We start from the raw sequence: 22,109 nt of genomic DNA, 5'->3' as shown, positions 1-22,109 counted from the left end.
ACAGTTATGCAGTGCAACTACCCACTCTAACTACTAGGTTTGGGAGCTGTTAGCCAAATGCTACAGAAACATCATCAGAGTGGTTTTCCTGCCCATTAGCAACAGATCCACAATGAAGATCTATGTTCCTTGAACACTCGGGGATGCGGCCTGGCCTGGCGGAGAGCTGCAGGGACAGAGGGTATGGCAGCGGCTCCAGATGAAGTCCCACCCACTCCAAGGACCCCCCCAAGAGATCTGGGGAGCCAGGGACCAAGGGAGCAGGGCTGATGTTTAAGACAGTCAGAGGAGGGGGGTGCGTCCAGAACGGCATCAGCCCTGGAAGAGGGAAGAAACGTAGTTCTAGGGTTTGCCTGAGAGCAACTCAAAGTAATTTCTTTGGGGGCGCGTGCAGCCTCCACCCTGTTATTCCTTATCATTCGCCATGCTGGTTACTGGATTTTAGTGGGTCTTATCCTGTTTTCAACATTCATTTCTTTTGGCAGTAATCTTGGGCTGTCCTTTAACATCTTTTATATTTGTGTCTTGATGTTATTTACCTTTTCACCTACTTATTTCTAGATGTAATGAATTTATCGTAAGATGTCTTTAGAGAGGAAGTCCTGGCTTCTATTCTGCGTATCCCTCACAATGCTTCACAGAGTTCTTTTGCGTCATCTTTGATAAACGGTTCATAATGAGACCCTGCCTTCTGCTTTGTTCTACACTGCGCTAGAGTCACACTTACCTTCTCCCTAAATACTGAAAAAAAAAAGGAATTTTAAAGTAAGGATAGAAAACAGAATTTAAAGACTTGAAATAGATCTCAGAACTCATTTTATAGGTGAAGAAACAGATTCTATGAGATGAAGAAATTACGAGATGAAGAGACTCATGTGAAACAACTTATCCAGGTGTCTTTCCATTAAACCATGCTGGCTCCTTTTTAATGCAATGTCCTACTTAGAAGAGGCATCAAAACCTTGACAAGCTGTGGATCTGTGGTTTAGAAAAACCACGGAAGAGCTAGTAACTTCAAAATAAGTGCACATGACACAAAAGATTCCCAAGAGGAGACTACGGTTATTGGTTTGCGTTTGGGAAGGGATGAATTCTTTGCAAAGAGTTTGCTAATTTCTTGCTTACTTTGAGGCAATACTCATGCAATGGATTGGGCTAGGTAAAAGAAAGTTATAATGAGATCCTCTAGTACTAGAGCAATTAATCTTTTTTTGGTGGCTCCAGAGAGGTAAACTGATGTGTAGCAACTGAGCTGAGTGCCAAGGAATCCCATCCACAGGTAGAACTATCACCCATGAAAAAGAGACCCTTACCTCTCTGCCAGAAAAGTTTCCCCAACTCCATTTAACAGAGTAAGGGGCGGGGGAGTCCTTTCTGATGTTTTTTGGGGGGTATCTTCGAACTCAGGGTAATGAGAATGGTGTTGCCCATAGTTTTTCAGTACCTCTTCGCACCTGATGGATTTCCAATCACTAATAGGCATCTGCAGAAAACCCCTTAGTGACAAGTAACCCCTTATCTAGGTTTCTTTTAATAGAACCCAACAATCTGCAGAATGAACCCTAGAGTTATCTCCTCAGCATCAGGTGGCAACAGTCAATCAAGTCCCTGGAATGCAAGACAATGCAGGCCGCTGGGAGGGGGAGGGAAGGCCGTGCCTTTGGACATGCCACAGGGGAAAAACAAAAGGCTTCCAAAGTCTCTGGCTGGGACTCTGAGGCTATTGTGGGAGTGCTGAGTGTTCTTCAGGAGAGGAGAGTGGAAACTTTGCTTTGATAAAAGGCATCCCAATATAGGAACCTCACCCCAAATGGTCTTGCCTCTCCTTGCTCTGATATTTGGAGGAGAATATCACTGCGGGGAGGTACTTGAATGCACTCATATATTTCAAGGGGGTTGGCTATCAGCATCCTCCCATTTCACCACAATTGTTTGCGCTTGAGTCTCCTCAGAGCACATGAGGGCCCCGTGGGCTTAGATGAAACGGGAGAAAGGGGAGGATGTTTTCCAGTCTGTCAGCCCGTGCCCGAGTTGCCCATACGTGCGCGCAAGGCACGCGCACGCACGGTGTGTTGGGTGAGTGGTTGTTTTGCTGTTCTTTTTTTTTTTTTTTTAATCAGAATGAGTGGCAAAGACACGTTTTCCCCCCGTCTTCCTCCTCCTCTTCCCAGTGGCTTTACCTTCAAGGATGATTTGTTTTATTAAACTGACTGTCCCTAGCCTCTGCAGTACATAATAAAAGCCTGACGTAGCAGGCTGCCTGCTTTCTGTGTCCTGCAGACACTCATCATAAGTGTCAGGACACACCAAGGTTAGCGGTCACTGGAAGTGTGCTCACTGGCCCAAACCTTGCCAAACGCTCTTGGCAGCTGAATGAATGTCACAGAGAATAGAAGGGGAATTACAAAGGTTAAAAAGAAGACAGCCTCTCCTATTTTCTGGAGATAGAGAAGCTGATTTTTCACACCTCGGAAACATCCATAGGCTCATCCATCAGCCTCTTGCAGGGGACCTAAACCCTGCCTCTTTCACAGCTCCCCGTGGATACCTTTCCATCCTCCATCCCCTTTAAAAACTGGTCCACTGGCCGAATTTCATCAGTGGAATGATCTTTGCTGAAATGGACAGAAAACAAACCAGGCATTGACCTTTCTCCCAGGCCCCTCCCCGATAACCAATGGCTCAAACGGCTTATCAAGCGAATCAATCAGTAGATTACGATCTTATCAAGAGAGATCATCTTTCAGGTTCATCTTTTAAACTATTTTTCTTTTTCAGACTTCAGTGGGGAAATGGAAAAGGAAACATATATATGGGCAGAAGTGGCTAACTGATGGGAAAGTAAAATCCTGGCTAGTATTTTGGTGAATTAGTTTGCGTGTGGGTTTTCTTTCTTCATCCTCCTCCATTTAAAAAAAAAAAATACTATAAAAGGGCAATAAAATGCTGACTGTAAGAAGACCATGTCAAGGAGAAAAGGGTACTGGTATTTTGGATACTCTTCACTGCTCGCCTTGGAGAGAGAGTTATTCTTGTCACAAACCCTTTTGTCTGCATCTGCTGACTGCTTGCCTGTAGCCAGCAGCATACTTTAACTGTTTTGTCACCTCCTAACATCACATGCATCAGCTGTTGGGCTTTTGTTACGGGTATTGTAGAACTAATCCGCTGTGGCTGGTCTACTGTTCAGTAAATAAAACAGAAACGGGCTTCTCAGACAATTCTGCATGAATATTTCAGATGGCTTTTACAACTCCGATTCACAAAATCAAATAAATAAATAACTCCCACAGTCCCCCGCCCCGGCCTCTACCCACACAGAAACAAAACCCCTCAAACTAGACCCAGATGCCTCCAAGTCAACTGCATTGAAGGCACTGACTTGAGCCTTCACGCAATTGTTTGAGTGAAGTTGAAAGAACAGCGATCTCTAAACTTCAGCACTGTGGTGTTTGTATTTATTATTAGAGTTAAACACATCTGATTCCGAAAACTGGGTAAGAGGCTTTGAAAATCTCGAGAGCTACTTTCCTCCTTGGGCTTTCTAAAAAAAGATGTCATGCCGTCAGTAGTATATAGTTAGAGTTGCCCTATCAAATCGCTTTTATTGTTTCCATCTGCATTTTCTTCCCTTCCACTCATCTGAAAGGGGTCAAAGGAAGATGCTTGTGCATCTAATTCATCCTAAGAGCCTTTCCAAAATGTTTAACCTGTACTGGAGCACAAAAGGAAAAGCAAACTTTGGGCCAGGATTTTTACAACTGAATTGACGTCGTGAGTTCTTTTAAGGGATAAATAATGTACTAACCATAACCACATACAGTGAGGCATTTTTCTAGACAACTTCTACGTGTCTTTGGAGAAGTTAAAAAGAAAAAGGGCATCTGTACGCGGCTGCGTGCATGTGCACACACACAAACATCAAGATCCTAGGAAAGGAGACAAATTGAAGTACTTTCCCGAGCATTCATTCACCCTACTGTGCACGTGATTCCTCTAAACAAACTCTCCCATCCCTGATGTTTGTTAAGTAAATATTGATCAAGGAGAGACATAACTCCTGACGGCAGTGGCACAAACTGGGGACTTAGACTGCAGACAGAGTGGACTTAAATGGATAAACTCAGATGCTTTAGTAACTCCTCATTGAGATTATCAGACAAAAAGGGAAGGACAGATACGTTATTGCTGTTCCTCTCCACGGTCTCACTCTCACTGAATTCTCCTGCCAGAGGTGGAAGAGGGGAATCGCGGAGCTATGAAAGATGGTGACAAGATGCTGCGACTAGGGGGTCTCCCTTAGCAGTCACACATGCATTTATCCTGCGTGTACAGCCGGGGACCAGCTGGCCCTTCAGAAGGGCAGAAAGGGTGCAGGGGATGGTGAGATTGTGTTCCAACGCCCTCTCATTATGGGGAAGGATTGGATGGGAAAACAGGCACGAATGGGCTTTGTATCCAAATGTATCCAAATAGTATCCAAATGTAAGGTGGTGGTTAGAACCTTAAGGAGGAGTCCATCCACTTCCTAGGAGCCAGTTCACTGTGATTATTAAGTGTATGCAAAGCAGTGTCTTGAGAGATGCTTTGAGGAGGTTCATGTGGCTGATTTTATTGGCCGAGTCAACACACTGAGAAAAGTTGCTTTGTGTTTCCCAAGTTTTATTTCAGTCATTTCATGATTGTGACTAGAATCCTGTCAGGGGCTGAACGGCCACATAAGCTTCCCTGGAAAGGCCAATTGTAAAATCAACTCTAGAGACTAGGTTTTGTGTATTAGGCACTGAGCACCACAGTCAAAGAGCAAGGTGTTATATTTAAGAGTTCCTACCAAATGGCTACATGGCGTTTAAAATTTAATAGGATGCTCGCACCTCTGTTTCAAAGGACTGGAATTATTCAGGGAGCGCTGGCTACAAAACTGCTTGCAGACGCTACACCGAATGAGGCCGAGGAAGATTCTGCAGCCACAACCGGGCTTCAGACTAAAGTCTCTCTGACTCTGATGCTCCAGGTGGCTTCAGCTTTCAGGGACCTTACAGGATTAGGTCAGTGTGATGCCCACACAATTTTAGGCCTATGAGTGGGCTCACCTCCTACTTACATGTTTTGCTACTTAAATATGTGAAGGCTAAATGCTTATAGGAAGTGGCTAGAGTTCAAGGCTATCCTTAAAACAAAACAACGAAAAAAGACACCCCCCCCCCGCCATGTTTCCTCCGTCTAAGCAAAGGAACACATGGCAGTAACAGTCTGTATCAATTTTTTGTAAACCTTCAAAAGAACAATGTTCTGTTGAGCAAAATTCAGTAGCATTCTGTAAACATTAATTTAAGGAAATCAATAGACTCAGTGAACTAAAGCCATATTGCAAGATAAACTGGCCAGAGTGCCACTTTGTCAAATAGATTTTCGTTTTCTCGGCCTGATAAAGACAGTTTCAAAACGGGGCAAACGTGTTGCAACCAAGGTTTGAAAAGTATGTGGCCTTCAAACAGTCTGCTCATTCTTCCTACAAAGCTGGATAAACATACTTTAAAAGTGATAAGATGGTTTAGAATTGATCTGGCTTTCAAATTTTACATAGGGTAGATTTCTTGGTTGTCTCACAGGAAAAGAGGAAAAACAAAATAACGCGCACATTCAGAATAGAAAATAAAGGTACTTGGGAGAAGGGGTTAAATTGTCTTGAGAAAAAGAGCTCTGGGGGCAGTGTCGGTTGATGCTTGATTTTAAAAAAAGAAAGGAAGAAAGAAATCTTTATTCATGCTGACCTGATGGGCAACAGGCTTTCTTGCCAAACTCCAAAAGCCAAACTCTCTAGTGGGTTTGGGATCAGAGGTTTCAGCTGGTGGAAGCTGCTCCATTCTGTGAGCACCATGCAGTGTCATATTAATATGCAAGGGAGGAGCTGGGGGCGGGGAGGCCAACCTGGGGAAGGGCCGGGGAAGGACCCTGAGTGGGCGAGATCCACGCAACAGCCTCAAGATTTCTCTCAGCCAGCCTGCAAGAACTGCAGGGATAATTAGGAAAAGTGGCAAAAGGAAAGCCTGTCTCTTGTCTTGTGGCTACAGCAGGGACCTGCACTGAGCTTGTGGGAATACACTTCCGAGTGAAATTGCCCGCCATCCCCTGATGCCACAGCAGCTCTTATAAATGCCGGCAAAGTGGTGCCCGGCTAGGACATGGTGCAAACAGTCTGTTGGAGGGAATGTAGTAAAAAGAACGAAGGGTCACATGGGAACTGCAAGGAGGGAGGTTAAGGATCTACCTTGACTGGACAGTGGAGCGCCATGGCAAAGGATGCCAGGCAGTGGACTCTCGTCTGCGGTGTGGCCGTATGGGCTTGGCCATCACCCCTCACGTGGACTTCTCTCAACAGCGCGAAGGAAGGGCCAAGGCTGCCCTGAGGAGTTTCTTTGTTTCCTCATCTGAATTTGAATCTTTCACCTTTTAAGAGTGGGTATTCACAAAATACAGAATTCACAATAAAATTCCTATACGTTTCAGGTGTTGATAACATACACATTGATAAAATGTGCTGGGATTGAGCATTTGGAAAAACTGTGACTTTAGGTAATAAAAAAGACTGCCTTCACATCGATGCTACCTGTTAATAATTTGTGTATACATTTTAAACTGTGTAAACATCCCACTGGCAACTTTGCCTATAGATACCAAGATAAATAACCATGTCTCCCACAGCCCCAGAAAAGGAAGTCCTAGCTTGCTGGGAATGGAATGATGAATGCCTTTATAATAAACTCTATGAGGCTGTCAAAATTATTTTGTGCTGCTGAAATCTGGTTCACCAAATATGCCTAAAGTGGCTAGTTTGCTTGCTCATGCTTGGAGGTCTTGGTGTTGTATGTATTAGGAAATACAATAGTTGTCATGTTATTCGTTGTAATGAGTTAAATTTTCCTTCTCTCCCAAACACGTCTCAACACATGACTCCAAGTTTAAACGAGCATCAGTCAAAATAAAACAAACACAGAATCATAGAAAAGGCATCAAAAACTAAAATCTCATATTTTCTCCCATCCCTCCACCCCCAAGAGACTATAAAGATACTCTCCCATCTTAAAAACAAGGGTGAGCTCTCTGCTGGAATGACACATCTGGTAGGCTGTTCGGATAAGATCGGACCGAGACTACTGCATCAAAGAAGCGTAGTTTTGGAACTTCAGAACTAGAAAGGATCTCAGAGAGTTCATGTTCTACCAAAGAGAGAAAAAGCCTCAGCCAGGGGTCGGCAAACTTTTTCTATAAAGGGCTGGACAGTAAATACATAGGCTTTGTGGACTACATTTGGTCCCTGCTGCATATTCATCTTTTTCACATTGCTTTACAAATAAAACCCTTCTTAACAAGGGTCATAAAAAACAGATTCAGTGCCAGAGCTGGCCTGTAGGCCAGAGCGTGCCAAACCCTGCTCTCAGCCAAACTTAAGAGCTAACCATTTTTCTGAAGGCCTAATGCTCTTTCATTCTTCTCTAATCCTGTGTCAGCACACTGGTAGTTCTTGCAAGGGTAGCTGGGATCAACATACCCGAATTCAACCTACATTGTCACGCCACTCCTCAGATGCGTGTAAGGCTGGCCGTGTCTACAGGAATAATTAATGGACCACACAGAGAGATGCGAAGAACCAGGTGGACCTCAGTCTTGCCCTGCTTTGACAGGGAGCTTTTCGTTAGGAGCTTTCCTGCCAGCAAATATTCAAACGAACTACATGGAGGAATCTATCCCTCCTTCGTGACACAGGTAATGAATCAGCTTCGAGGGGAAAATAAGCAGTATACCAGTCACTCTGCAGGCTTAACTAACTTCCCTTCAAGTCAACCCGATGAATTATGTGCCAACCGCGTCTGAGTTCAAGACAGGCTCATAGTGCTTGAAGTTTAACTTTTGCTACCATTACTGGGTGAGGCAGTAGGATAAATAGGGCCAAGCTTGCTGCCCTTCTTGGATGGGAGATTATTCAAAAACAACATGGCATCAACTCTCCAATATTGCACAAAGGTAGCTGGGGCACAGATAATCCGCAGTTACTCCTGTTTCGTTGGAGAATGCATTCCGTGATTGTTTTCTGCAGAGGTTTACCTTCATAATTCAGCTTTGCCCAGGCTAACATCAGAACTAGCGTGTGCCCTTTATTCATGTGGATGGAGCAATGTGAGAGAGAAGCCTAGGGAGAAATTGCTGGGAAGTGGGGTTGAGGCAGGACAATGAGAATAGCATTGCTCAGAGTAAGCACCAAAGAAGGCACTGGGAGATACGGATGCTAGATGAACAGAGCTTCGGAGAACGCCGGGTCACGGGAGACACCGCCTCTCTGCTGACAACAGCTGATGCAGCCCCAATAATACCTGGGTTGTTTTGGGAAGGGACTGGGATGAAAGGCAAAAAAGTCAGAAAAATTCTGCTTTGTGTTCTAGGGAACTCTATGGGTTTCTCCTCCAGGCGTACCCTTTGCAAAACTAAGCATGAGCCGTATTTCAAAAGCAACCTAAGAGTTTTGTGAAGGACTTTGACATTCCTTTTTCGAGAAAGGTAAATAGCTCAGAAAGTCAGAGAAACAGATTCCAGAAGGGCCCCGGGAGCCTTTGGAAGTCCTCTAGAACCCTACCGACACCTCATGGGTCTGGAGGTCATGTTTGCGGTGGGAAGACTTAGGATGCTGTCGAGGCCCGGGACTGGCCCTGCTGAAAGGCAGGGTCAGAAGTCTACATACAAATTATTTTGTACACCTTCAGGTCATTTAAGATGATGAATCTCTGGGAATTCCCTGGCAGTCCAGTGGTTAGGACTCCACGCGTTCGCTGCTGAGGGCACGGGTTCAATCCCTGGTCGGGGAACTAAGATCCTGCAAGCTGCGCAGCACAGCCAAAAAAAAAAAGAAAAAAAAGATGATAAATCTTTGAAAAATACTCTCTGTATTAAAGGAAGTACAGTGGCCTTGAGAGCACAGCCAACTTCTGCTTCTGATCATGCCTCTTCCTTCACCCCTACTCAAACCCCCATATCTGTTCTCAGTGAATATATTACCTTTTACTAAGAGTCATTTTTAGTACCAGATTTTATTTTCCACTGTTAAGGTAGCCTTAAAAAAAAAAAAAAAAACAGAGGTTGGGTACAATTACCGTAAGAAAGATAGAAAAGACATGTCCAAGTGACCTGTGTGAGGATTTGATACCTCCCGAACACAAAGTTGTACATACAAAATCCCAGTGGAAAAGACATTCCTGATTGATTACTATCATTTGGGACATGCTTAAAGGGAAGGATGATGTTGCTTTTACAAAAAGTACCAACCAAGCCTAGTAGTGACGGTAGTTATAACATCTAAAACAATTAATTCTGTCTTGAAAGAGGGGAGATGTTGTATATTCTACAGAAGTTAATACGTATTACACAGGCCGATTGTCTGGGCTGAGTTGTGGCCTCGGTGGAACGTGTGTGGGGACAGGTATACAGGCTCTCTGTTAGTTTGTTCAGGTCCATATAGTCTCCTAGAAAACCCACAGGCATGAGGGCTTCTCGGATGAATGACCTCACTGTTTGGCTGCCCTAGCCACCACAACAAAGTGAGCAGCAAATATAATGCCAATAAATTGTCTATGAATTTGAAAAATTCGCCTCTATAATCCCAGCAAGGGAGTTGCTACATCTCCAAGGGCACTGTTAAAAGATCTGCAAAGAGGGCCTTGGGAGAACACTAAACTGGGCACCCTGGAGATTTTTACTGAGATAATTAAGACACGGCAGCACCCCAAAGGTGGAAGCACCCCAAGGGTGGAAGTGGCCCCATCCGTATTCCCAGGGCCTCCACAGTCACTGCTTAAAGCTTTGCATCTTGCATGGGACTTATGTAGAGAAGGCATAATGTCTTCTGTTCTAGAATCGCAGAATTTCAGAGCTAGAACAAAGCTGTCTTGAATCTTATCACTTTACAGGTGAACAAAGTGGAGCCCACAGAGGCAGGTGTTGCCAGGGGCAGACCCTCCAATCTGGGGCTCCTTCCACGCTACCCTGTCATCTCGTGGCTGCCCTTCTCATCTGGAACCCATGACTCCAGAAGCCCGGAGATGTTCCGGGCTGCTGTCATCTTTATAGCCAACCTTGGGGCAGGAGGAATCACTTTCTCTTTTCAAAACCAGTTTTGCACTGACTCTTTGTCCCAATTCTAACGGGAACTCCCTGTTTGCTCTTCTGTTTGTTTGTTTTCCTGTTTAGGGTCAGCAGGAAATGATGCAAGAGTTGGGTTACTGACAGTGGCGACAAGGGAACTTCTCTTTGGCTTGACAAATGAATGAAAGCAAATGCTTACATAGCGCTGACTTTGTGCTAACATATTCATGGACATTCATTTAATTCTCACAACAACTCCGTGAGGTAGGCACTATCATTTCCCCCATTTTACAGATGAGGACACTGAGGCAGGCACAGAGAGGGTAAGACACTTGCCAAGGTTTCACTGCTAGAAAGTGTCAGCGCTGGGATTTGATCCCAGGGACTGGTTCCAGAAACCATGCTCTTAAGTTCTACGCTATTATTAGTCCAGGACCACTGACATTGGAAAGACTCCCCCAAAGGAAGTCCCTTTTAAGATCTCAAGGTGACGTTTTTATATAAAATTATACCTACTTGTAAGTGAACATTTTGTTTCCTGCTTGAGAATAATACAGAGATCAGAGCTTTCTTGCCTTAGTTGTCATTTTTATAGACTCAAGCCCAAGGTTAAGGCTGTGTCTTCATGACGTCAAACACTCCAATACGTTACCTACAAAAACACTGAAAACCTCTGCACAGCAGGGTGGATCTGTGCAATTTTTATTTGGCTGGATGTGTTCCGTAGACACAATCAGATTTGCAAGAATACTTGCCAAGGGTCTCATAAATTGGTCTCATAGGATCATTTGAACCAGTAAGTGCTACTGAGATGCTAGTCAAGAAATCCAGCCTCTGAGGATGAACTTTGGGGGCGATCAAAAAAGTCGCATTGGAGGTGTACGTGAGGTATAAAACCGTGATGTGGCCGCCCACTGGAATTCTGCCCTGGTGTCCTGTAATTGTAACTGTCCCTCAGGAAAACATGGTCCTGCCGGAAGAGCATTACAGAAGGGCTGCTAAAATGATCAGGCGCAACCCACTTACTGTACGAGATTAGACTTTTAAAAAGGATTAGAGCTCCTTAATCTGGAGAAATGAAGATTAAGAGGGAGTGACGATCAAAGTCTCTAAAATCAGAGAGGAAATGGAGAATATGGCCACAGTCCTGTTCACAAATCCCAGGATATTCTAACAAGGGATATCCCTTTGGAGTTCCAGGGAAATCACTTTAACAGCCATACAAAGAAGATACTATTTTCAAAGCAGGTAAGAAATTTAGAGAATTACTACCTTGAGAAGTGGTGTATTCTGAGAATGGAGTTACATTTTTAAAAAGGTTTTAATAAACCCAGGGGTGATAAAACCATAATGATCTAAAAATGGCAGGTTAGGAATGTTCTGGGGACATCCTGAGTCTTTCGAAAATGATGCAATCAGTGACAGGTACCCGCCTCTCCCGACATGCTCCCTGCCCAGGGCTGGTGGCCTACTGATCTGGCCACCTCTGTCCTCACTTTGTTACCTAGCTTGTTCCTAATATTCAGAACAGGGGTCAATGACTGGTAAGCTCAGAAACCTAGTACAAAACAGCAACTCATTCCTCGGAGGGGGTTTTCTTTAATCCTTGCCAGGGTCTTTGTCCTCAGATTCCGAATTAGAATTCAGGACAGTGATCTGACCATGCTTCCTATAAAAATATGAACTTACTCCTTTCAGTAGACCTTAAAATTAAAATCTACATTTTACTCAAACAGAGAGACGTTGGAAACGTCTTATGTTGCAGTGGTGGGGGGACAGAACTGGTTAAACTCTCTATTGGAGAAGCTGCAAACACAGATCAATTAACTCACATTTAAGGGGAAATTAAACATACCGATTATGTAGTACCCATCACAGCCCAAGATATTAAGCTCTAAAATTTCCTGCAGTTAATGTAGAAATCAGCACACCTTAAGAAAAGCTGTGGCTCCATCGAACATATAGAATAAAACTTGAGAGAAATGTTTTAGCTCGTTTCCAAAACAGCCACGTGTTCGTCACTTTAAATATCTAATAATAGGTCATTGTTGGGGAGCCAAAGGCAGCCAAAAATAAATAAATTAAAAAAAAAAAAAAGGTTATGAGGAGGAGGGGGCAGGGGATTTTGGGAGGGGGTAGAGTGCAGACGAAGATGCCATGCAGAGAAAAAGAACCTTCAGATGACTATAACATGCTCAGCGAGGCATGAAGAATATTTTCTGTACTCACATTTTAGACTGCTTGCTGAAGATTGGTAAAACGTGGCAATGTGCAGGAGGAAATAAAAGAGCCGAGGAGAGGGAAGGGGCTGCAGGAGAAAGGAATCCATCTCCAAGCAAATGCCTAATAAGTCCTCATTCTAACCGTAAGTACCACTGTAAGTTGGGAGCAATCCCGTGGTATCTTTTCAAACTGCAAGTTTGAAAACGTTAGTCCTCATGTTGGGGAGATATTCAGAATCACTATTCGTCTGGGGAGGAGAGAAGTAGGAAGGTGGGAAGGGGTGAGGATGGGTTAAGGGGTAAAGAGTTGCCTTGTTTCGCGTTGCGCACTTTCAAGGGCTCTGGGCAAGAACACTGGGACATCTGGAGTTCAGAAGTCGAGGAAAATGGGGAAGAACCAGGAAGATGAATACGCGATCATCAGCTACACAAAAGAACGGAGCCGAAAGAAGCCTGGATTTGGGCACTCGCGTCTGGCAAGGAGGCCGCCAGCAGGGCTAATGAAGCATTTGTGGTGCAGGACGATTGCCAGCGCAACAAAGAAGATGTGCTTGGGCTCTGCAGATGTGCCAGGGCCCCCAGAGCAAAATAATGACATAATCACCATCAGTGTCACAGACCAGACTGTACACAAGGTGACAGGGGAGTAGGGGGGCTGTAATACACACACGGGGAGGACTCGCCGGGGCCCATGGCGGCTGCGCCCTGAGGCCTGGGATGCAGGCAGGACTACCTGCCTACCTCTCTCTAGCTGTATCTCACATCCTAAGGTGAGGCTTGTCCCCACCATTGGTGGCTGTGTTTTATCCAATCCCAGCTACTCCTGAAGAGGCCACAGAAATCTGAAAAGCTTACGAGAGATTCAGACTGGTTGGAAAAGGCTGGAAAAAGAGAAGGAAGGGGAGAAACGGAAGGAAAGAGTTTTGAGTAAAACTCCCTGTGATTCTGCTAAGTTCTGTGCTCCAACTTCCACGAACCTGACCCTAGCCATTCAACCCAACCCGAGGGACAAACATTAGCATGAGTGTCAAGGTTTCCTGCTGCAAAGAAAATGCAAGAAATATTTGGGGGCGCCTGGAGGGAGGATCACACAGTAGCGATAAATGGTCCACCTCAAAGCAGAGCACGAAAACAACAGGAAGGCAGGAGGGAGCTGCCCCTGCCCATTTTAAACAAGGTCTCTCAGCTGGCCTCGGCACCTGCCCTGGCTCCAGCTTCGTAAGGTGGGTGTGTTAGTACAGCTGTCTGGCTTTTAAGTGACTTTTGTCAGTTTGAAAGTGAAAAGTCTGTTTGAGGAGCTGAAAGAACAATAGCCCAGAGGCCGGAAGAAGGGCTGGCAACACAAAGGACTTAGGCTACACTACTGTCCCTTTTCATTACTTCTAATGAAAGATTCATAAGGATAACTTAAATTTTTTATGATCCCCTTTTTGGTATGACTCTAGTAGTTGTGTCAACTTCCAGATCCAGGTTCTCTTTCAATAGCAAAGGGTCTGTTGTGAAAGTGTCTTCAAAGAGCAACAGGGACAGAATAGATTCTGGCCATCCTGTAGGCCCCCTTCTCCAGAAGACACTGTTCTCAGGGACACAGAAATGCTCTTTAAATACGGTTTCCTTCTGCCTTGAGGTCTCTGTGAACACTACCGGGAAGCGATCTTAAACCTCTCTAACGTGCTAGTTCAACTGCTCCTAGGAAGAACGAGTCTGTTTGTTTTCTTGGCTTCACTCTATTTAACAGGAACGGTAGTATAATCACCATTAACCGCTCTCTTTTCCCTTTACTTTGCAAATAGCTGTCTCCATAGTGCATCTTTATTCGGTGTCTCAGCCAAAAGGGCAGGGGTAGGGAGGGGGGGCGGGGAACAGGTTGTATTTGTTTTATGTCCTGTTACCAAATAGCACTGAAGACTGGCTTGAGGCAATCGTTGAAGGTGAAACAATATTTTAAAACGAGGATAATCTACTTTCAAGAACCAAAGTCCTACGCTTCATCAGAAGAATGTTTGCAAAAACATTCATTCTGGCAAGTGTACACTGAAGTGGTTAAGAGAAGTGAGTGAATGATCATTTCATTTTCTGCCCTATGGCTGAAAAAGAACCCAACAGTTAAAAGTGCACTAAAATCCTGGGGGCGGGGCCGGGGTGGGATGGGGTGAGGAAATGTGACTTAAAATGTTATCTGCCACGTGAAAAGGGATCACCAACTTTTGAACGAGCCTGGGGTTCGCTAAATGAGTTTGTTTAATCTAGGCGAAATAAACAGGCTGCTTTTCAAAAGGTGGTTAGACCTGCAGACATTTAATCCAGGATGGGCCGAACACAATGATACCGACCCACTGAAAGCTCCAACCACCACCGGCGGCTCTCAGCAGAGAACGGGCTCCCTTTCTCCTATTGATAACCCTTTGTGGGGCACAGAGAAAGAGGCGAGGCGAGGAGAACTGAACGTCAGACAATGGCCATCATGCCACACACTGTCTCTGAACTTTCCTCATCTCTGAAGGACAATTAATTATGAAGGCCTTAGGGGTAGGTCGAAGCAAGGGAAAAACCCAATGCTGTCCCAGCAGTGGACGCGGCTGCCACCTCTGTGTTTGCTAAATGGCTTTGCCTGTTGGGGTACAGCCACCAAGAGAGCCAATAGATCACTGGGCGGGGGGAGGTGTGGGAGGAAAGCAAAAGATTTTTTTGTGTGTGCGCCTGCCCTTGTATAATTCTATTCTCACTGTGAACTCATCCATACACAAAACACAAGGACAATTTTTTTTTTTTTAAAGAGAGAAAAGCCACAGGGTAGGTTGCAGCAGAAACGGCCTCTCAGTGGTGTGTTAAAAAGGATGGTCTTTTCACCAAATCATTTCACAGAGGCAAAACAGACAAACACAAAGAGTTGAGACTTTTTCTCTGACATTAAATGGAGTAACTGATAAGGTCAGACATATGATACCTAAAGACATGAATCTGTGAACTCTTGAAGTCAAAGGGCCTCTCTGTGCCGAGGAACAATCTTTCAAAGGAAATAGATCATAGAACTCCACTGAATCTGCTTTAAACTTTATGAAGCAGGAGGAGAAAAAGCTCTAAGTAGGGAAGCTTGACAGAAGAGCCTTGAACTATTTTCTGAAGGAAAGATGAGACCCTCCCTAGGCTGCCACAAAACATCTTTTTTTTTTTTTTCTAAAGGCTCCTCTGAACTTTGATACCAAGACACTGCCATTGAAAGTTGTATAATTATGTGCTATAGCCACTGTAGAAAATGCTTTGTTCCCCCCAACAAAGGACAATAAGCAAAGTAAAGCGACATTACACTGTATCTTTTTCTTTAAGAATGTTGAGAAAGGTCATGGAATGCTATAACTAATAAAGCTGTTGAGTAAGGAGGTTTTAACGTTGCTCTTACTGTGCTTGAATGTAACCCAATGACAAAAAAGACACAGGGCGCTAAAAATGCAACGACATTACCAACTAGATGATAAATCAATGGGCCTGCTTCATTATTACTGATCAACACCTTGAATCCCAAATGGACAGCGGTGTAAAAATGAAGCTTCGGGCACGCAGTTCTCCCTGTGCCCTCCCCTACCCCTGCCAACCCCCCCTTCCCCACCCAGCCTGGCGTCTTTACTGCTCCCTCCTTCAAATTTCAGGCAATCATTCTGTACGAGGAATATGTTTCCAGATAGCCATGTGTGTACATATATTTAGAGAACATTCATTTAGTCTCTTAAAAGATCAATTTGGCTTGTCAATGGGGGGACTGGCAGGGAAGGAAACGGTAAAGGTTTCTTTTCCTCCTTGCCACCCACCAAGAGTGCGTTGTGTGATCGTTTAAATGGCACCTCGGCTTTGAGGCCAAAAGACTGCAAGAGCAGTAAAAGGGTTTCCCTCCTGTGCCAGTTTTCCAAATGATCACTCATATTTAAGTATCTATTTGGAGCAGAGGGAAGCGCTTCCTAAATCCACCTGTCCTCATTTTTCTTTAAAGAGGTGACAGGGCGAATGAAAGACTTCCAAATATATTAAATCTTCTTAAACGTGCGTCGTGTGGAAAGCGGGAGTGGGCTGGGAATGGGGGTGAGCCTGGTGGAGGGAGTAGATGCACTGTATGTGTTTAAGTGTCATGTGTTTGGGTGGGTGTGTGCGTGGGGGGATGTGAGGAGTGCTGCCTTTTCATTTTCTCTTTCTAAGAGGAGAGTGAGAAGACACAGAGAGAGGCCTGCAGAAGTACCCTTCTTGCCTGTCATGTGACACCTAGAAATAAGTCAAACCACTGGCTCCACGATGGAGCGTCTGCCCCGTGAGTTATTAGTATCTTAGGAAATGACATTTACAAGCCCACTAATCAATGAATCAAGTTCTCTTTTCTATTTGTTTCTAAGCCTTCCATCCAAAGCCCTGGGTCTTTATTGAGGGCAAGGGAAGTTAGTCACTCCTCCTGCGAGTTTGGACCCTGCCCGCAGTTAATTGGCTAGCCACTAATGGCCCACGGGGGACGCCTGGCTGACCACGGCGGGGGAAGAGCTAGCTCATGGGAATGGAGAAAAGGAGAAGGAGTGCTCAGGGAAGTCTTGGAAACTGATCGCAAGCCTTGCCTTCTTTCCTGCCCCAGCTGTGAAGGAAACAGAAAAGCAATACAGTCCAAAGCACATGCCCCTGCGGTCAGAAGGGTCAGCCCGGAAGAAGGGGTCTGCTACATTCTCTTCCCATCCTCCACGCAGGCCATCCCAGACCCCAAGCTCTGGGTCATCCTGCCTTTCCCAGCGGCCAGCCTACCTCAGTCAACCTAGGGTGGCTGTCTTCCGGCTCCCTGAGCAGTGCGTTTAACCTTTGTGACTTACACGGATCAGTTGCCTTAGTTGAGTTCTCTGCAAAAACGGGTCAACCTGCCTTGAAAACTGACAGCGCTCATTGCCTTCTTTCCCTGCCACAGTTGTGAGGGAAACAGAAGTAATAAAATTCAACTCCTATGCCCCTGAAGTCAGAAGTATCAGTGTGATTTAAAAACTGGGAAGGAATCCCAAACCTCATTTCCCTCCCTATAAAAATCAATTTTGGAAGCTCTTCAAAATGAAGTGAGAATGAAGCATGGCAATATATACCATAACACCTGGAACGACAAATGTATTGTTACCCATCTCATTTAACGTGAGAAGTGGGAGTTAAAAATGAGGCCTGGACTTCCCTGGTGGCGCAGTGGTTGAGAGTCCGCCTGCCGATGCAGGGGACACGGGTTCGTGCCCCGGTCCGGGAAGATCCCACATGCCGCGGAGCGGTTGGGCCCGTGAGCCATGGCCGCTGAGCCTGCGTGTCCGGAGCCTGTGCTCCGCAACGGGAGAGGCCACAGCAGTGAGAGGCCCGCGTACCGCAAAAAAAAAAAAAAAAAATGCGGCCTGTCACTGAACGTGCCTGTCTGAACACCTTCACGGACTCGTGTTGGGAGGGAGATGCCCGACCCCTGTCCTGTAGCCAACTTTCTTCCCTTGAGCACAAGCTGAAAGCGTGGTTCATCCCCCCCTACCCGCCCCCTTCAGTGTCTTCTTCCACATCCCCTGGGTCTTCTCAAGCTCTCACCACCCCAAGTCTGAATGCCGTGCCAAGAATCTTGGCAATTGTGTAAACTGATACAAAAGGCAGAACAGGCTCTCCTGTCACTTAGAAGGTTCTGACTCATACAAGACAGGAAATGCGCAGGGTCTAGAAGAGCAGGGAGATGCAAGCCACTCCCTCTGCACTAGTGATAAACCTTCCCCATCTGCTTTATTTTCCCGCAGGCCAGGGGTCAGCAGCCACTCCAGCCTTGAGAGCCATCAGCAGCAGGGGCTGGAAGGGGGTGGCGCTTAGCAGTGACAGAGGTGCCACCAGCAAGCTTATGACAGAGGCAGAGATGGAGCAGAAAGCTGAGAAAAGACAAGGGTAGGAGGAGGAGGGAAAGAAGGAAGGAGAAGGTAGCAAAGGACAGAAAAGCATTAGCCTCACCCCCGCTCTCTCTCCCTGGCTCCCCTGTTCCCACCCATTTAGAACTACTTTAGAAACAGTATAAAGCTTTAGGCAAGCTGAAGTATTTCTGGTATTAATATCCATATCATTAGTACTCACATTAAATTAATTAATATTGGTAGACCACTTAGAAGAGTGCCCAGAACATACTAAACAGTCAATAAATGTGAGCTATTTTATCATTGCTACAAACCACTGATTAACTGATTGAGAAATTTTAAAATGCAATCAAGAAGACGTTTTATTATTTGGCCAGCTAATGGTTGGTTTAATATATTCCTTTAAATTGATTGGATCTTTGGGCATCATGTAGGCATAACTTCCGTCTCTCTACTAGGCCCCATATCTGGTTAAAAATTTCAGAAACCAGGTGTACAGTTCTCTACTTTGCCATCTTCTTCACTTGCTCATTTTAGACTGCAGATGCACTTGACTCGCTCGTCAGGGGAGAAACTTAGATGCAAAAGTCAAGCAGTGCATGCAATAGCAGCTGAGGTATCAGATAGAGGTGCTGGGTCTACTTCTGGCTCACAGCCACGGTCCACACTGGAAGAGCAACAATGATAAGACCAGTGGCTTTTTTTTTTACAAATTTATTTATTTATTTTTGGCTGTGTTGGGTCTTCGTTGCTACGCGCAGGCTTTTTTTAGCCACAACTACTGAGCCCGCGAGCCACAACTACTGAAGTCCGCGCGCCTACAGCCCCTGCTCCACAACAACAGAAACCACCGCTATGAGAAGCCCGTGCACTGCAACGAAGAGTAGCCCCTGCTCACCGCAATTGGACCAGCGGCTTTTTAAGCATCTCACTTAAGCACTGACCTCCATGCACAAAGGCACAGAAAAGAAGGATCATCTTATCTGAAGATTTTATTAGTAAGTGCCCCAAACTGAGAGGCTAAATTAAAAACTATTTCATGATATGAGGATCATATGTGGTGGTAGGGGTGTGTATGTGCATATGTGTGGGTAAGTGGAGGGGGCAGGGCAGAATCCAGCTCCTGCTTTGTTCTTAGCACATTTCCGGAAAGAGCCTAGTTTTTACCGAAGGAGGAATAAGGCCCAGAATAGTCCAATAACTTGTCTGAAGTCACATGAGAAGTGACAAAATTGCTCCCTGGGCCCCATACTCTTTGCACTGAAGCAGTCTTAAAATAGACACTGCAGATAAAGGAGAGGTGGCCTGGCTGGAAGTGGATATGATTCACAAAGAGAGGAATATCAGATGGTAATCATATTAAAGGAGGATTTAGATGATGCTAAATGGAGCAGCTTGTTGGGTGTCTCTTGATTCCAGCCATCCCCTGTTTGTGTCATTTTGGCCCTTGCGCTGAGTAGGGGATTAAAACCAACCAGGTAAGGTTTACACGACCCTAAAAAATCCTAATGGGCACTGTCAGGATTTGTTCTCTTGAGTATGTTACTCAGCAAAAATGCACAAACCATCCCGTGGATCTTGGGCAATTCTTTTATGAAGCTTGACGCATGCTGCCAAACGAATATTTATCATAATAAACTGCAATTAGTTCACTAGAACACCGTTGAATTCTCTTAGCTCAAAGCTGACAGCAACAGACTTATCAGAAAGGGGGTGGGGAGATGTGAAGCTTTTAATAAGATTTCTTTAAAATGTTTAGCCATCGTCATCATGCAGGGGAAACGGGTTCGATCCCTGGTCAGGGAACTAAGATCCTACATGCCACAAAGTGTGGCCAAAAAAAAAAGTTTAGCCATTGTCACATTCTTCAGTTTCAGAAGAAATCTGCTAGAGTGTTCTGTCCAAACAGTAAACCAGTGCTCTGTTCCAACAGAGACTTTAAAATACTGAAGCAGTAAGTACAAGAAGGATGCTCACTTTTAATGTGTTTGGCCAAAGAAAAACTTCGCTTATAACCCATTTGGCAAGAAAAATACATTGGTATTGGATAGCAGAGAGAAACTGGTGGCTTGCAGTATAAACACTCCAACTTTCAAGGAAAAACCATGACTTTCCCGCTGCTAAACTTCCCTGTTCAGTTCTTCATAAGCCACAAAAACTGATCTGCTAAGACCACTGGGAGAAGGGTCCCCAGAGGAATGGGCAAGCAGCGGGGGACAGTGGGGTTCAGGTCGGTATTGACAAGGCCAGACCAAGGTGCCCCTTTCTCCTTTTTTTTTTTTTTTTTGCGGTACGTGGGCCTCTCACTGTTGTGGCCTCTCCAGTTGCGGAGCACAGGCTCCGGATGCCCAGGCTCAGCGGCCATGGCTCACGGGCCCAGCCGCTCCGCGGCATGTGGGATCTTCCCGGACCGGGGCACGAACCCGCGTCCCCTGCATCGGCAGGCGGACTCTCAACCACTGCGCCACCAGGGAAGCCCGCCCCTTTCTCCTTTGACACTGAGAACTTTGTGGGCATTTGGGGGTACCTATCTGAGTAAGGAAAGCAAGAATATTAACATAAGGTCCGCGCTGGAGCAGATGTGGGGGAAAAATTCTCCTCCTCAAGGTACTACAAGAGAAGGACCACCTTTGTCAAGCCACAGCCTGTCCATTCTCATCATCAGAGGTTCAGCCTGCAGAACCCTTCCCACATTCCCACTTCCAGCCATCATTGCCCCAGTCAGCAGGGCTCAGCAAAATGCTTTTGTGGGTACTGGGAGATTCGCTAGTGTTGTCTCATGGAAAGTCATCACGTTCAATGAAAAATGCTTGCTGAGGTACCACATCAGCCAGTAAAGAAATGCCTTACTCATAGCCACACATCTCTTATTGTTGTATAGATAGGGCTTTCTGGGAATCATCTATACTGCTTCATATGTGCCTGGAATATGCAGGTTGCAGACACATACAAGTATGTATAAGACCGTATGAATGAAGAGCAGCAAGCTCATGAAGCTGCATGTATGCAAAATGAACACACAAGGTTGTCCTCCCAAAAGAACAAAACCAGAAACAAACAAGCGAACAAAGATGTCCATGGGTCTCCTATAATAGGTACTTGGTAAATTCTCACACCGTTTCTTCCAGAAAGGAAATGAATGCTCATGAAAGTTTGAAACCATGGAATCACTTCCCCATCAATCTTTCTAGACTTTTTAAGAAAACAACTTTTGAAGCTACCACTGAACACAGCATATGTCAACTCAATCCACACGCCAGAATCTAAATGTGAAAAAGGCCTATTGGGGTAGGGACCTCTTCTCTGGAAAGGGGATCACTCTGTGTGTGTTCCTTGCTGCCGTTTCTTTGGATTCGCCAGTTGCCTCTTGTGTGGCCACATGGGTCTTCCAAGCAAGCAGCAGAGGCGGGGGATGGGAAAGGAAACGGAAGTGGGTCATCTCCCAGGACTCTGACGGGACCCACGGGGGGCTCTTCATTGCCACTCGACCTCTTACCCTACTGGGGGATGCTTGTGTGAGATACCAAAGCAAAAAAAAAAAAAAAAAAAAAAAGACAGATTTGGGGCATTTCTAAAGAAAATAATTTTTTAAAAAGGGAGATGACCGAAAAACAAAGATGAGTTCCTACCTCAAAGTCATTTGCTTTATTGTAGTGCATGTTCAGAGCCCTGTACAGCTCACAGTCTCTGGTTATAGACAGCTCTTCGGTACTGGTGACCCCATCGTTGATGGCTTGACGCGCGTACTTCTCCATCTGAATGTAGTAAAACTCACGGAAATTGCTAAACCACTTGATGAGCTGAGAGGTAATGCATCTGTTGAACTGTTAAATTTAAATGTTGAAAAGGATAAGAACATTGCCATTTTTCTTCATTC

General features: G+C 45.2%; 1 protein-coding gene across 8 annotated transcripts in view; it reads right to left on the bottom strand.

The window, feature by feature from the left end:
• The window catches only part of PROX1 (prospero homeobox 1), a 49,830-nt gene that overhangs the window by 4,498 nt on the left and 23,223 nt on the right, over positions 1-22,109 (bottom strand). For all 8 annotated transcript variants that reach the window (XM_029230997.1, XM_029231001.1, XM_029230994.1 and 5 more), the window contains one exon: positions 21,862-22,056. In XM_029230997.1, coding sequence (XP_029086830.1) covers positions 21,862-22,056 — 195 coding nt within the window. The remainder of the gene's footprint in view (positions 1-21,861; positions 22,057-22,109) is intronic.

This window comes from Monodon monoceros, unplaced genomic scaffold (assembly GCF_005190385.1).
Source record: "Monodon monoceros isolate NGI ecotype Baffin Bay Population unplaced genomic scaffold, NGI_Narwhal_1 Super_Scaffold_18, whole genome shotgun sequence".
Taxonomy (NCBI): Eukaryota; Metazoa; Chordata; class Mammalia; order Artiodactyla; family Monodontidae; genus Monodon; species Monodon monoceros.
This window is presented reverse-complemented; position numbering and strand designations above follow the sequence as displayed.